The sequence below is a fragment of the Tamandua tetradactyla genome, chromosome 17 (genome assembly GCF_023851605.1).
Source record: "Tamandua tetradactyla isolate mTamTet1 chromosome 17, mTamTet1.pri, whole genome shotgun sequence".
Classification (NCBI taxonomy): domain Eukaryota; kingdom Metazoa; phylum Chordata; class Mammalia; order Pilosa; family Myrmecophagidae; genus Tamandua; species Tamandua tetradactyla.
The window spans coordinates 48,354,680-48,369,682 of NC_135343.1; the positions used below are offsets into that span (position 1 = coordinate 48,354,680).

Sequence of the window (15,003 nt, forward strand, 5' to 3'; positions counted from 1 at the left end):
GATATCTCTTTTAGTCTCCAGTATTTTAGAGCAGTTAGAAGTAAAAACCTAAAATTGTGAAATTGTAACCCATGCCAAACTCTGAAATATGTTCTACAGCTAATTGTCGTGTTATGCTTTGAAATTTATAGCTTTTTTGTATGTATGTTATTGTTCACAAAAAAAAGAAGGAAAAAATGATAATTGTAATGATAAAAAACTATTTAAGCCCACTAGCCTCCTATATTGTGGAGCAGCAAGAAGGAAAAATACGAGAGGATTGTATGATAGCCCATGATAAATTCTGGGATCTAGCCTGTAACCACCTGCTGAAGAGTGCTTTGAAAACTATTGCTTTTTTATTTCTTTGCTTTGTATATATGTTATACTATACAATAAAAAATTTTTTTAAATTTTTATTTCAAAGCACATAGAAAGTTTTTTTAAAAAAAACACATGAATTCCATCACTTTCAAAATAATATAAAGTAAAACAACAATAGCATGCCTTCCTGACAAATCATAACCCCAGAAGAGAATACTGAGACAGTTTGAAGGCTCATACTGGTTTTGGGAAGATGAGTGTTAAACTTCAGGAATTGTTAAGCACAGTTAAAATTAAAAATTATGTAAATTTACAATTAAATAAATTATATTAAAAGAAAGATTATACATATCCAATTCCCATTTACTTCCTAATTATTTTACTGCATTTTATTATTACCTTTTTAGGTTATTTATACCTATAGTAGCTGTATGGTCGAAATGCTAAATAATGGCATATTTCTTCTCAACTCCATATTCAGGGATATCACACGGTAGTTTGAAATTGGCCATGGTGGGAGTATTTCCACACAGAAATGGATGAACACTACAGATCAGAGCTGTTGTTTTTTTGGAAGCTATTGGTTAAACGTTTACCAGCATGCCATTGGTTTCATGCACCATCTTCCTGATTTTTGCCTTTGCTAGTGTTCATAGTTATATCTCTGTCCATATGAAGGTACTGGGGGGATAGTTGTTGGTCACCCAGTATCCAAATCCTCTTCCCATTTCTGTTCAACACTCCACTGTGGACAGTATTTGTCAATGGAAGCTTGGGTGGGACAATTGTCCCTCCTCCTAATTCTTCCCAGGTCAGGGGTAAGCACTCAGCCCCAGCTAACCAACTGGCATGGTCCCAACTGGACTTTGAATCATGAAGGAGTGAGGACAAGACCCAGGAGAAATCATGACATACTGCACTTGCAGTCCCTGAGGAGCTGGTGGGGGTGCCAGCAGGGAAGGTTTCCTGTGCTGACTTCCATGTGGCCTTGGCATAGCCTCAGCCATGGGTTCTTGTTGCCTGGTTCCCACCACTTATCCAGGGAAAGACAGAAGAGCCTTGTTCTAGTTTGCTAGCTGCCGGAATGCAACATGCGAGAAACGGAATGGCTTTTAAAAAGGGAAATTAAATAAGTTGCTAGTTTCCAGTTCTAAGGCTGAGAAAATGTCCCAATTAAAACAAGTCTATAGAAATGTCCAATCAAAGGCATCCAGGGAAAGATACCTTGGTTCAAGAAGACCAGTGAAGTTCAGGGTTTCTCTCTCAAGTGGAAGGGCATACGGCGAACACAGTCAGAGTTTCTCTCTCATCTGGAAAGGCACATGGTGAACACGGTCAGGGTTCTTCTCTCATCTGGAAGGGCACATGGCAAACACAGTGTCATCTGCTAGCTTCTTCTCCTGGCTTCCTGTTTCATGAAGCTCCCCGGGAGGCATTTTCCTTCTTCATCTCCAAAGGTCGCTGGCTCGTGGACTCTGCTTCGTGGTGCTGCAGTATTCTCTGCTCTCTCTGAATCTCCCATTCTCCAAAATGTTTCCTCTTTTATAGGACTCCAGTAAACCAATCAAAACCCACCCAAATGGGTGGAGACATGTCGTCAACCTAATCCAGTTTAACAACCACTCAACTAAATCACATCATCCAGGGAGATGATCTGATTACAGTTTCAAACATACAGTATTGAATAGGGATTATTCTACCTTTATGAAATGGGATTTTGATTAAAACATGGCTTTTCTAGGGGGCATACTTCCTTTCAAACCAGCACAAGCCTGGAATATTTTATAGTGTCATGAAATAAGAAAGTGCTCAAAGAATGATAGAGAAATATAAAAAGGACATGGACACCATCTTAAAGGAATGCCCACTGACCAAATCCGGGATAAATTTGAGCTTCAAAATAAATAATGATAGTAACAGAGAACAATGCACTGATCGAAATAGGAACCCATACTGATATAAATAAATATATTTCTAAATACTAAAGGTGAAAAGAAAGCTCTTCTTCACAGTAGAATGACAACATACATGTAGATGGAATGATGGAAATAGAAAAATCACCATTTGGCACTTAACACAGTAGAGTCAATTGGTACAGTATTCATCGATGGATACTAAGCCTACTGGGTGGAGGTTTGCTCAGGAACAGGATATTAAGATGGTTTCAAAGTATTTCTCCAGAAAATAGTTATTAATGATGAAGGCAAGAATGGTGACCCGACAGTGGAGAAAGCTGCAGACACCACTCTGACCGGGCTCAAGGCCAAGGCCATCAGTGGTGGGGTGGGCAGACATGTGCCTCCTGGTGGGATACCCAGAAAAGGACACGGCAAGACTTTTGATGGTATTCCTGCCAAGAATTTATGAGTCTAGCCACGAGGAAAAACCAGATGGACCCACAGTGAGGCACAATGTACAGAATCAAAGGCCTGTACTAAAGGCTGTAAAGAAAAAGGGTAAGGAGATTAAAGCAGATTAAAGGCAGATAAATGTATGATCCTGGATTGGATCCTGGGCCAGAAAGAAAAAAAGAGACATTGTTCAGACAGTGGCAAAGTTTGAATGTAGGTCTGTGGATTGGATAGTAGTGTATCAGAGTTAATTTCCTGATTGGGAAGGTTGCATGAAGGTCATAAGAGAGTGTATTTGTTTAGGGGTAATACACAGTAGAAATATTTAGGGCTGATGGGGCATCATGTCTGTAACTTGCTAAAAAAATGATTTAAAAAAAAGTAACACAGCAAGAGAGATAGAGAAGGAATAAGTATGGTAAATGTGAGCAATTGGGATATCTGGGTTAAGGAGATAGAATTATTGTACTCTTCTTGTGACTTTTCTGTAAATTTGAAATCATTTCAAGATAAACGTTTAAAAGTTAAGGCTAAGAACTCTTTCAGAATAACAAAGTTCTTCCTCAGCCTGTAAACATGTTCAAATCTCTCCCAATCTAAACAAAGCAAAACTAAAAACATAACAAAACAACAAAGCCAGTCTCCACTTACTATCCCCACTTCCTCCCTGCTGGGCATCAGGATGTGGAGGAAATACCACTGGGCCTGGGGTCTGGAAGCCGCTGTTTGAGGCTAGCTCTGCCCCTTCCTAACTGTGTGACTTTGGTTAAATTGTTTAATCTCTCTGACTGAGCCTCAATTTCTCCATTATGAAATGGGAACAATAGTACCTCCCTTATGGAGCTGCCCTGGGGTCAAGGGAAAGAGCGATGTGAAAGCAGGTTATAAACTATAGCATGCTCTCTAAGTGCTAACTGCAGGTGTTCCTTCACTTTAGCTCCCTCTGATGCAGGGGCGTTGCCTTCCCACCTGCTGGAATGCATCCTCTGCTCCAAGCTCAGCATGCCTCTACTGGTCTCAGCCTTCATCTGCTGATACTCCCTGCCCTTGGGTGCTTCTGCCTCTCTGAGCTTCCTCTTCTCAATTCTGCCTAGACCCTCTGCCTGCCTGTCCAGTTCTGTTCCTGGTCCTTTTCCTCTCCACCTATCTGCTCTTTCTGGAGCATCTCACCTGTTCCCATTCCTTCTGGGGCTGTTACTGTGCTGATGTCACCATACTCACACCTTCAGCTCTGATTTCTCTCAGCGTTACATCCCATCTTCATCTCCATCTGGATATTCTGTAGGCACTTCAAATTCACCTTGGGCAAAACTAATCTATTCCCCTCGTATTTGCTTCTCTTCCTATGCTCTGTTCCTTATTTAAAACATTCTTTTAGTTTTAATCTACCAGTTTTAAACTACCATACTTTTAGTTTTAATCTCTTAGGCACTATATGACACTGATCTCTTCCTGAATCCCATATATAGCTGCTCATCAATTCTTTTTAATTTAATCACTGAAATGTCTCTTGTGTCAGTACTTTCCTTACTTAGTTCACTGCTCCTACCTTGTTCAGACACTCATCTCATACACGTTGAGATATGTGTGTATAGGTGCTGCTTTTTAAAATTATAAAGGTTATATATATTGGCTGTAAGAAAATTCATTACTGTTGTAGGTAATGAAAGTTCCCCCAAGCCCATCCTCTAAAGATAACCACCAGTAGCAATGCAGCATACATTCCTCAAATTTATATATATGCTACTAGCATATTGTGCCTATTTAAATGGGAAAACATCATTTCAAAACTCGCTTTTCTTATTTCATTCATCAACACATACAGGTCTACCTTTCTGCTTTTTAAAAAATTAGGTAAAACACACGTTTCATAAAAAATTCAACAGGCGCAAAAGGGCATGTTATGAAAATGTAAAGTGTCCCTCCAGTCAGGTTCCCAGTCACCCATCTGCAACTGCTGTCCCTAGGTAGCTGGGTAGTCTTCTGGGGCCTTGTTTCTTATAATAGTTGCATAGCTTCGCATTGTGTAGATGCAGCAAAAAATACTCAGTGGAGGGACACTAAGATTATGCCAATACAATCAGCCACTGGGATCTAAATTCCATGCCAGTTCTAATCACTTACTTATTACTCTTAACTTTTGGTAGCTCCAGGATATTCCAAATTGTGTAGCTGGATCATAATTCATCTATTACTTGCCCTACTGAGTAACATTTAAACTTAAATCCCTTTACCCTGCTTCTAGAGTCTGTCACTTGCGCTGTTAAGCACTTCTGCCATCTTCCTGGCAATGCAGCTTCTTACATATTCTTCCACGAACTACGAACGCCTCAAGGGCTAGCGTTCATATTCACCTTCGCATCCTCATAGCTCGGCCCGGTTTCTGGGAGTATGTGCTCGCTAAGCTCGAGTGTACTGATTGAATCACCCGCGCTGAGTTCTGGACGCGAGCATGGGGAGGCGCGGCGAGAAGAAAGCCACGCCTCCCCACTAGCCCGTTCGGGTCTCCGAGGGACCGGAACGCTTATCTGAAGTCTGGTTGTTTCTCCCGGAGGATTTTAGCCAGAAGGCGTGCCCCGCACAAGTATGGTTGCCCGGCGCCGGAAGTAACCTGCTATTTTGCTGGAGTCCGCTCTTCCGCGGGGCGGAAAAGGAACGTCGGCTAGTAACCCGACCCTTTCCAGTCTCCTTTCCTTGCAGGACCCCATGAGTAAGCTGTGGCGGCGCGGGAGCATCTCCGGGGTTATGGAGGCCCCTGAACCAGGTAGGCGTGGGGCGACTAAGCAACTTAGGCCTTCGCAGAAAGGAGTCCTTTTCTCGGTCCTCGCAGCCTCCACGGTGTACCGTCAGAGGCGGGAAAGAGAAAGAGGGTGCTGTTGCTATGGTAACGGCGCGTACCGCAGGAGGGGTGGGACCCCTCGCGGGCATAAGGCTCTTCGGGCCTTTCCCGTCCCACTTCAGCCCTGGCGGAGCAGTGGATAAAAGGCCCTTCTTATGCAGGGGAAGCGCTGGAGTTGAGTTTGGCGGGTGCCCACGGCCACGGAGTGCACAAGAAAAAGCACAAGAAGCACAAGAAGAAACACAAGAAGAAACACCATCAGGAAGAGGAAGCCGGACCCACGCAGCCGTCTCCTGCCAAGCCCCAGCTCAAACTTAAAATCAAACTGGGCGGGCAGGTCCTGGGCACCAAGAGGTGAGGCCAAGAGGGTCAAAGTTTTACTTGGGGAATTTTAATAACGAGTAGATAAAAGGAGAGACTGGCTGGGCATTCTGGGAGACAGAGAATGGACTCTGACCCCAGAGCTCCCGTTAAGGGAGCAGGAACCCAAGAGGATATAAGGAAGGCTTGCTGTAACCAGTGGGCAGGAGAAACATTATGAGGAGACAGTTCCTCAGCTTACAGAGTGGTGTTGCTTCTCTGCAGCGTTCCTACCTTCACTGTGATCCCTGAGGGGCCGCGATCACCCTCTCCCCTTATGGTTGTGGATAATGAAGAAGAACCTGTGGAAGGAGTTCCCCTTGAACAGTATCGTGCCTGGCTGGGTGAGAAGGCTCAGTAGGTGGGAAAATAGGACCCCTCATTGTACCAGGCTGGTTAAGGGAAAGGAGGTGGTTCCAAGGGGAGTGAGAACTTTGAGTATCCCAGAATTAGCATGGCCAAATTAGGGTGCCCCATCTGAACCTCATTTTATCTTTCCAACTCTCTTTCCAGATGAAGACAGTAATCTGTCCCCCTCCCCACTTCGGGACCTAACGGGGAATTTAGGGGGTCAAGAGGAAGAGGAAGAACAGAGATGGCTGGATGCCCTGGAGAAGGGGGAGCTGGATGACAATGGAGACCTCAAGAAGGAGATTAATGAGCGACTGCTTACTGCTCGACAGGTAAATTAGTTCATTGTTTATTCACTTGCCAAATATATATTGAGAACTTTCCACACCCAAAGCACTTTGCTAAGTGGTAGAGAACAGACAGATAAGATTTCTTTCCTCATAGAGATGGTATTCTAGTGGAGGGAAGAGAAGGAAGTAAATAGGTAAGTAATTTTTAAAAGGTTATAAGGTCTATAATGGAAAGAAAACAGAGTGATGAAATAGAAAGTGGCAGAAAAGAGACAACATTAGATAGGATAGTCAGGGAAGGCCTTGCTCAAGAAATAACATTGTGAATACCAGAAGAGCTTTTCAAAAAGAAGAGACCAGCAGGTACAAAGACCCTGGGAATGGAACAGGCTTAGCAGAGCCAAGGAGAAGGAAAAATGTGGCTAAGCCGCTGAAGGGTTATTGTGTACAGAAAAGTTATTTAATCTGATTTACACTTATATTACTTTGGCCTCTACATGGAGAATGAATCTTAGTGGAGGTAAGATAAAGAAGTAGGTAGACCAGTTAGGAAGCTGTTGAAGTAGCAGGTGAGAGATGGTAGGAGCTTGAACCAAGATGAAAGTAGTGGAGAAAACCAGATAGACTCTGGATATATTTTGGAAATAGATGCTTGTTGAAAGGGGGGCAGGAACAAGGGTAATCCTGAATTTTTGACTTGATCAATTTCCCATTTTGCCATCTATTGAGATTTTTAAAAAATAAAACCAAAAAACAACTCTGGAGAAGTTTGCACTGCAGTCCAGAGGTTTGATATTACAGGACAGGCAGTAACAGCACTGATACTTCTCTTAAGAGACAAGAACTCTAAAGCTCAGTGTCAGGAGACCTGGGAGGAGGTGGTATTAAGGGCCACTGGAGAGGGTGCTCATTATACCCCTTCTTCCAAGGCCCACTCTTTTCCAGACCCTGACTTCCATGCTCACTCCCCCACCCCCCACCCCACCCCGCCCCAAGGTTCGGGCAGACTTCGCCTCTCCATCCTCCTCCACTTTCTGACCCTACCCTCTCTGTCTCCCCCCAGAAAGCTCTGCTCCAGAAGGCGCGGAGTCAGCCTTCCCCGATGATGCCGTTGCCTATGGCTGGAGGATGCCCGGCCCCCGCCCTCACCGAGGAGATGCTGTTGAAGCGCGAGGAGCGGGCGCGCAAGCGGCGGTTGCAGGCCGCGCGGCGGGCGGAGGAGCACAAGAACCAGACGATTGAGCGTCTGACCAAGACTGCGGCGCCCAGCGGGCGGGGAGGCCGGGGGTCCGCGCGGGGCGAGCGACGGGGAGGGCGAGCCGCGGCCCCGGCCCCCATGGTGCGCTACAGCAGCGGGGCGCAGGGCTCCACCCTTTCCTTCCCACCTGGCGTCCCCTCTCCTGTGCCTCTGTCGCCGCGGCCGTCCCCACCGGGTCCTCCTCCGCGCTGCTCCATCCCCGGCTGCCCCCACCCGCGCAGGTACGCCTGCTCCCGCACGGGCCAGGCGCTCTGCAGCCTGCAGTGCTACCGCATCAACCTGCAGATGCGGCTGGCGGGACCCGAGGGCCCCGGGTCCCCCCTTTTGGCTACTTAAGGCCATTGCCTTAACCCGGACTCTGCGCCCTCTTTCCATATCTTCCCCTTTCTCCCCACCCTATTAAATTTCGTCCGATGCCTCGGCTTGTACAGAATTGGGGGAATGGGATGTGGGCAGACGAATCCCCTGTACACACACCTTGCCCCCACAAGGGACTGCAGATGCCGGGGCCCAGGAACGGGCCGCAGGGAGCCCCACCAGTCGCTACCATCCTGGCCTGAGCCAGAACCCTCGGGCCCCGCCTGTTCCAGCCAGTATTACCTGATCTGGGCGGGCATTTGACGTCACCCCTAAAAATGTGGCGTAAGCCAATCAGAGCAAAGTTTGCCCTTCTGGGCGGTCGCTTATTGGTTAATAAACCGAAGCCCCAGTCTCTTGTCCGCTATTGGTTATTGGCGCTGTCAGTTAAGGCTAGGGGTCGACCCTTCTATTCTTTGTCTGGGCAAGATCTCGTTGTCTGGGAGAGTGGCAGAGGCGCTGCTGTGGATTGGTTGCCGGGAGAACCCCCTGGTCTGTTCCTATTGGACCGCTCACCGAGAGGCGATGCCGATTGGTAGGACAGAGTAAGCTGGGTTCTAGTTGGTAGAGCTTTCCCCGGATGGAAGCTCCCGCCGCGGAGTGATGGTGGCGGCAGCGAAGATGGGCCGGGCCGGGACCATGGCGGTGGCGGCAGAGGTGGCAGGGGCGGGGCGGCTCTCGGGAGAGGTGGCTGAGGTCTTCAAGGGGCTGTAGGTGGAGGCATGGCTCGGGCCAGCAGCGCGAACGGCAGCGAAGAGGCCTGGGGAACACTTCGGGCGCCGCAGCAGCAGGTATACCAACAGCTCCAAAAACCGATCGCGACAACCATTTATTTCTTTCCCCTTTGCTTGTCCCTTCCTTTTGGGGGGCGGGGGCTGGGGGAGGGCTCCACGAAGCCAAAGGTATCGTGAAGTTCCTAAACATACCCCTTCCACTCTTTGTCTAAACTTTGTAACGTAGAGACACTTGACTTTGCTTGTAACCTCGTAGGCCCCATCCCATGGCTGCAATGGAAGCTTGCAGTGGCTCTCTAGTGACCAGAGGCATAGTGAGGCCCTAGGGAGGCCCCCACTGTCTTGCAACAGTTATTTGTGATGTTTTTCTATGTGCCTATTGTCACAACAGAGTCCGGCAGCGTCTTCTCTTGAGGGAGCAATCTGGAGAAGAGCTGGAACCCAGACTCGCGCCTTGGATGCCATCCTTTATCATCCACAGCAATCCCATCTGGTTGGGAGCACTGCTTTGGGTCTCACATTGCCCCGGGTCTCACACTACCCCTCCTTTCCCTAGAGAGCCTGAGACCCAAGGGGTGGAAAACCAGCTGGGGGTGGGGGGGTGGTCCGTGGGGAATGATGAAAGCATTTTTAATTTTGGAAGTGACCTTAAACCCCTACCCACTGACTGAGTCTTTGAGATAGCTCAGACTCTCTTCTGCCAAAAACACTCAGAAAGCACCCTGAGTGGCCAGACTTGAGTGTGAGAGAAGTCTTATACATGCAGACCTGAAATCTACCCTTTTATGTCTGTACCTTGCTTCTTATTCTGTAGACTGATTCTTGTGATTTCAAACCTTCTTCCACATTTATAGCCCTTCAGCACTCCCCCAACTCCCCACCCACTACCACTCCCTGCAGGTCTCTCCAAGGGGAACTTGGTTTACAGGGTGGGATTCCGTGTGTGCGTGCTTGAGGTAGGGGTGGACAGTGTCTAGGGCTGGAACCTCCCTTGGTCCTAAGTGCCTCCTTGCCCCCAGCTTCGAGAGCTGTGCCCAGGAGTGAACAACCAGCCCTACCTCTGTGAGAGTGGTCACTGCTGTGGGGAGACCGGCTGCTGCACCTACTACTACGAGCTCTGGTGTGAGTCCTCGAGGGGGCTACTTTTGGGTCCCTCTGCCCACTCTCCCTTGGACCACAGAATGCCAGCCTTCAGGAACCCTTCTCTGCCTTGGAGGTGTCTGAGACCCACCCTGCTCACCTCCCGCAGGGTTCTGGCTGCTCTGGACTGTCCTCATCCTCTTTAGTTGCTGTTGCGCCTTCCGCCACCGACGAGCTAAACTCCGGTTGCAGCAACAGCAGCGCCAGCGTGAGATCAACTTGTTGGCCTACCATGGGGCATGCCACGGGACTGGCTCTGTCCCTACCAGTTCACTACTTGACCTTCGTGAGTGAATTGAGGCTCTGGGCCCAGTACCAGTAGTCCCTCCCAAATCACTTCACATAACCCTTTTTCAGACTCTCAAAGCACCCTGTGCCCTTACAGCAAAGAGACCACCCCACCTGTTTGCCTTCAGTCCACCAACTCTGCCATTCTCTCCTTTGTAGGCCTCCTCAGCACCTTCAAACCCCCGGCCTATGAGGACGTGGTTCAGCGCCCAGGCACACCACCACCTCCTTATGCTGTGGCGTCAGGCTGCCCCTTGACAGCTTCCAGTGAATGCACCTGCTGCTCCTCTGCATCTAGCTGCCCTGCCCACCACGAGAGAACAGATGTGGCCAGCAGCATGAACTCCTCCCACCAGAGTGACCCCTCTCATCAAGAAGGGGAGCCTGGAGCAGGGATGAGCCCTGCCCCCACACCACCCTCCTGCCGCTACCGCCGCCTGACTGGTGACTCGGGCATTGAGCTCTGCCCCTGTCCTGATTCCAGTGAGGGCGAGCCAGTCAAAGAAGCAAGGGCTAGCGCCATACCCCCAGATCTAGAAAACCACTCCCTTTGTGCACTGGTCCCAGATCCTGTACCCCAGGTCTCTCCTATGGGGCTGGTTTCCAGTGAACAGCACATCCCACAAGTAGTTTTGGGAGGGCGGGTGGGTTCCTTGCCCACAAGCCCTTGACCCTTTCCTGCCCTCCTACAGTCTGCCTGAAGGGACTGGAGCCCTGCTGAAAGGGACAATGTTTGGGGGACTGTGCTGGCTCCATCCCCCAAGACGTACACAAGAGCCTTTGATCTCATTAAAGAGATGTGAACCAGCCATTTGTGTATTTGGGTGGACCAGAGCTCAACTCTGCATTGGACTTGACCTGACAGATTTGGAGGGGATAGGAAATGGCCCCTTATTCCACCTTCCCTGAGGATTATCAGGAGGCCGGAGGCCAGAGGCCTGGACTGAGCTAAGACCTCTTGATGAGGCAGAGCTGGCAAAAGTGATAGAGTCTGGCAGTTATTCAATTTATTTAGAAAAATAGACTCTGAATTCACATTCATCCTGGGCTGAATGGGGTAACATAAGGAGATACCTGAGCTGAGGAGGGTTTGAAGCACTGAAATCTGAGGGGATGGGAGCAAGCCAGAGTGACATGAGGGCCTGGCTCCCCTCCCATCTTCCTGCTTCAGTAGTCTTCTGCCATGGCCAGCAGAATAAGGCTGGTCCAGCCCATGAAAGGACGGCAGCCCATCCCCCGCCCATCCCGGTCACTGTATTGCTCCCACAGGAAGCCTGTGGCCCGGTATTGCTGCCACACATTGCGCACCACGTTGGCACGGAGCTCACTGTGGAGCTTGGCAGCCCGGGCCTGGTGAGGACCCTCTAGATGCCCATAGTGGTAGAGTGCACCCAGGGCCAGGTAATTGACATTGAGCCACACAGCCCCCCGCCAGTAGGGAGGATCATGCTCTGAATTGCGCTGGCCGTAAAAAGGGCTGGAGGCTGCAAGGGAGCGCAAACCAAAAGGGCTCCAGAGGTGCCGGCTGTCAGCTAGAATGTCCAGCAAAGACCCAAGGCGGGATGAGCTGGGACTCAGCAGCCGCAATAGCAAGGGAAAAAGACTGACATAGCCCAGTGCATCCACATATTGCAAGCGAGGTTGGGGCCAGCCTACCACCCGCACTAGACCCTGGGGGGGCTTGGGCTTCAGCTGAACTGCTTTTGTGTGGTTCCCAAAGTCTGCAAAGACCCCTAGCTCTGAGGCCCAGTGCAGCTCATCCAGGCTCTTCTCTGACTCCAGGGAGGCAGCCAGTGGGCCCAGGTCAGCAACTGCCTCGGCCTCCCCCAGCTGCTCTGCCAGCTGCACCAGTATACGGGCACCCAGTGCCATCCAGCACCGCAAATCCAGGTGCCGCTCAGTGACTGACGGATGTGAAGCCCGGGGGTAGTCATCCAGCCCTGAGGACAGTGTCTTGGGATTCAGCAGGGTTGGCAAAGCTAGGTCCCGGCCCCGCCAGCGGTAGGATAGTGCTACTGGCCCTTTCTGGCTCTCATGAAGCCAGGAGAACCAGGCACGCAGGCGGGGGAAGGCCCTACGGAGGAAGGCCAAGTTGGCAGGGTCACCACCATCTAGCATGTGGGCTACAGGCAAAAACAGGGTTGGAGGGTTTGCGTGGGCTGCCCGTTGCACCAGGAATTCTGGGGGCACCCGAGCTCGAGCCTCATCCCCCAGTATCTGCTCCCGCCCAATCCAGCCATCAGCATTGAGAAGTCCCAGCCAGTGGCCTAGGGCCTCCCGAGTGAGGCGGGGATCCCAGCGCTGGATCACTAGCTGGTGAAAGCCCTCGTCCCAAAGGAAACCTCGTGGGAAGAATGAACGGGAGGGCACTGCTGTGAAAAGAGGGACGGGTGGGAAAAGGGCTGGATCCACCTTCTGCTCGGAATCCTCTACTCCCATGTCTGGCAATACCAGACCCTGTCCGTAGAAGTAGCCGATCCCACCAAGGAGGCCGCTGAGGGCAGCCTGGCCCAAAGCCTGCTCCCCAGGGCTGAGACCCTTCTTTTTAAGCTGGAAGGTCTTCTCAAAGCGTTCCGTAAAGGCTTCAGCATGGCTTTCCAGGGCTTGGGTCAGCAGGCTACCTGCCAGCTGCTCTACAGCTTGGTTTTCTCCCACTCGGGCACTGCCTGATTCAAACAGCATCTCCACAGAAAAGGGGGCTTTCAATGTCACCTGCTGTATCAGGAATTGCCCTTGTCCCTGCCCTTGCCCACTTGGGCCTCTGTCTTCCCACTTCAGAGATCCTGGCAAGCCGAGGTAGCGTTCAGGGGAGGACCCTGGGGGCCGGTGCTGAAACCAGTTGTTTAGGCGACTCTTCACCATCTCTGTCAACAAGGGAAGTCCTGGGTTGGAGGACCAGAAGACATTGTAGCTTGAAAGGAAGAAGGTAAACAGGAAATATTATTCATGAGGAGATGGTGAAGATTAAATGGAGAAATACGAGGTGATCAGGAGTCAAGATGGGAGGGTCTCAACAAAGCAAGGGGCATGGAGCCTGGTGAGAAGGGAAATAACTGATGGAAAGAAGGGAGGATAGGGAAACTAGGTTTGGATCATTTTCATAGTCAGTAGCCACACCACCCCAACCAGTACCCCAAACTCTCTTCCCTCAGTTACCTGCCATGTTTAGGGGCAGTATCCCCTGGACTGGTTGGTGGCAAAAGGGTAAGGCGGAAATCACCAAGTTCGTTGGTATGCCCATTAATGAACTTCAGCTGCCCCTTGGCCCCAACCTCTGGCATTAGGACTTCTTTGCCATCTGTCACCACATAGAAGAAAAGGGAGACCAAAGGAAGGGAAGAGGGACCTGAAACCTGGGTGACCAAGAAGAAGAGAAAACAAAAGTATCAGATTGGCAGCCTTAGGGTAAGAGATACTGGGCAGGAGTGTGGTAAAAACAACATGCATCTGACAAGGTTCACTAAGTAAGCAGGTACACCCAGTGGGATAGGATAAAGACCCTTGAACAGGGATATTTGGGAAATAGCAGAATACTTTTGTGCTAGGTGTTATTCTAAGAATTCTACAGATTGTTGTTTCCATTTTACAGACAAAGAAATCAAGGCGTAGAGATTAGGCAAATACTTAAGGCAAGATTCAAACCAGGCAGCCAGACTCAGAGCTCCTGTGGTTACCCCCTATTTCATGCTGAATTTGCTAACAGCAAGGGAAGGAGTCTGGGCTGGGGGAAGGGTGTCCTGGGGCCCTGACCTGAGGCTCTACAGTCACTCTCCAGCTCCAGTCCCCTCCATGCTGACCCCCAGGCCTCTTGACGAACTCGGTGGTGAGCCTTAAGGCTCCATCCTGGATGTGTTGCCGACCGAAGGAGAGGCCGTCATGGAACTCCCAGCCATAGGGGCCCACGCCGTCCCCCAGCTCACACGTGTGCCTGAGCTTAGGGGCTCCAGAGGTGGTACCCTGCTGCGCCCACATGAGTCCTGGGGGTAGAATGGCCAGGTAAGTCAAAGAGAGAGTAGGGGACCTGTCCTCCTGGGTCCCGGCAAACTTAAGAGTCATTTTTCATCACTAACCAGAACCACTTCGCCCCACCCTTGCTCTGGCCTAAGGATGAGGGCACTCATATTAAGCTGGCCTGCCTGCCCGCCCTAGGGCCCAGTTACCGGTGAGAAGAGGCTGTGGGCTGCGGGTCTTCATGCCGAAGTAGACATGAGGGCGGTAGGTGCCCCAGAAGAGGTCCGGGGCCACGGAGGGGCTAGAGGAGTCGGGAGGTAGCGCCGGGGGCGCAGAGTGTAGCGTGACCGCTCGCCGTGCACGGTGCCACGCCAGCAGCCAGCGCCCTGACAGGCCCAGGGCCAGTGACAGGACCACGACCAACAGAGCCGCCCCCTTTGCCGCGCCACCTGCCCTGCCGCCCTCGCCGTCCCGTCGCGCGGGGCCGCCCCGAACCGCTCTCTCGCCTGCCCGCACCCCCTCTGCTGGCGCTGCGCGGCGCCGCCGCTCGCCCCGAGCCATCCTGCACGAGCGTCGGCGTCGCGGGGGCTCGGAGAGGTGGCAGCGGGGCCCAGGTACTGCCTCGCCGCACAGGCTCGCGCGCCGAGCCCCGGCGACCACCCGTCGGCCGCGCCTGCGGGCCCGCGCCTCCCGCTCAGTTCCCGCCGGAAGTCCCGCCCCGCCACGTCTGGTTAAACCCAGAGCCGGGCACGGCGGGGCGCGGCCTAGGGCAAATCTCTTG

The 15,003-nt window shown here is 51.0% G+C and overlaps 4 protein-coding genes across 7 annotated transcripts in view; 2 read left to right on the top strand and 2 right to left on the bottom strand.

Annotated features, from left to right (window-relative positions):
• The window catches only part of RTKN (rhotekin), a 36,661-nt gene that overhangs the window by 21,233 nt on the left and 425 nt on the right, over nucleotides 1-15,003 (bottom strand). The window lies entirely within an intron of this gene.
• On the top strand, nucleotides 5,285-8,464 carry INO80B (INO80 complex subunit B). Its single transcript, XM_077134646.1, has 5 exons — nucleotides 5,285-5,418; nucleotides 5,655-5,847; nucleotides 6,079-6,197; nucleotides 6,367-6,536; nucleotides 7,558-8,464. Exons 1-5 carry the CDS (start codon nucleotides 5,361-5,363, stop codon nucleotides 8,086-8,088), a joined length of 1,071 nt encoding a protein of 356 aa, XP_076990761.1. The 5' UTR covers nucleotides 5,285-5,360; the 3' UTR covers nucleotides 8,089-8,464.
• WBP1 (WW domain binding protein 1) lies at nucleotides 8,522-11,080 on the top strand. Of its 4 annotated transcripts, none has more exons than XM_077134653.1 (6): nucleotides 8,522-8,644; nucleotides 8,824-8,900; nucleotides 9,235-9,336; nucleotides 9,863-9,965; nucleotides 10,093-10,269; nucleotides 10,431-11,080. In XM_077134653.1, exons 1-6 carry the CDS (start codon nucleotides 8,635-8,637, stop codon nucleotides 10,940-10,942), a joined length of 981 nt encoding a protein of 326 aa, XP_076990768.1. In that variant the 5' UTR covers nucleotides 8,522-8,634; the 3' UTR covers nucleotides 10,943-11,080. The 4 variants fall into 4 exon arrangements, with proteins under 4 accessions (XP_076990768.1, XP_076990770.1, XP_076990769.1 ...); XM_077134654.1 differs by having other exon boundaries at nucleotides 8,552-8,654; XM_077134655.1 differs by lacking the exon at nucleotides 9,235-9,336.
• On the bottom strand, nucleotides 11,257-14,919 carry MOGS (mannosyl-oligosaccharide glucosidase). The gene is made up of 4 exons (XM_077134621.1): nucleotides 14,432-14,919; nucleotides 14,022-14,248; nucleotides 13,428-13,624; nucleotides 11,257-13,182 (listed from the first exon to the last, which is right to left on the bottom strand). The coding sequence occupies exons 1-4, from the start codon at nucleotides 14,781-14,783 to the stop codon at nucleotides 11,439-11,441; spliced, it is 2,520 nt and encodes an 839-aa protein (XP_076990736.1). The 5' UTR covers nucleotides 14,784-14,919; the 3' UTR covers nucleotides 11,257-11,438.

Bases quoted from the DNA above. Each gene is read 5' to 3' on its own strand.
- INO80B (XM_077134646.1), top strand. From the start codon at position 5,361: ATGAGTAAGCTGTGGCGGCGCGGGAGCATCTCCGGGGTTATGGAGGCC. The intron at 5,848-6,078 runs GTGAGGCCAAGA...GCTTCTCTGCAG, and splicing joins CAGGTCCTGGGCACCAAGAG to CGTTCCTACCTTCACTGTGA. The intron at 6,198-6,366 runs GTGAGAAGGCTC...CTCTCTTTCCAG, and splicing joins ACAGTATCGTGCCTGGCTGG to ATGAAGACAGTAATCTGTCC.
- WBP1 (XM_077134653.1), top strand. The intron at 9,337-9,862 runs GTTGGGAGCACT...CCTTGCCCCCAG, and splicing joins ATCCACAGCAATCCCATCTG to CTTCGAGAGCTGTGCCCAGG. The intron at 9,966-10,092 runs GTGAGTCCTCGA...CACCTCCCGCAG, and splicing joins CTACTACTACGAGCTCTGGT to GGTTCTGGCTGCTCTGGACT.
- MOGS (XM_077134621.1), bottom strand. From the start codon at position 14,783: ATGGCTCGGGGCGAGCGGCGGCGCCGCGCAGCGCCAGCAGAGGGGGTG. The intron at 14,249-14,431 runs GTAACTGGGCCC...TTCTACCCCCAG, and splicing joins CCCACAGCCTCTTCTCACCG to GACTCATGTGGGCGCAGCAG. The intron at 13,183-13,427 runs GTAACTGAGGGA...CTTCCTTTCAAG, and splicing joins ACTGCCCCTAAACATGGCAG to CTACAATGTCTTCTGGTCCT.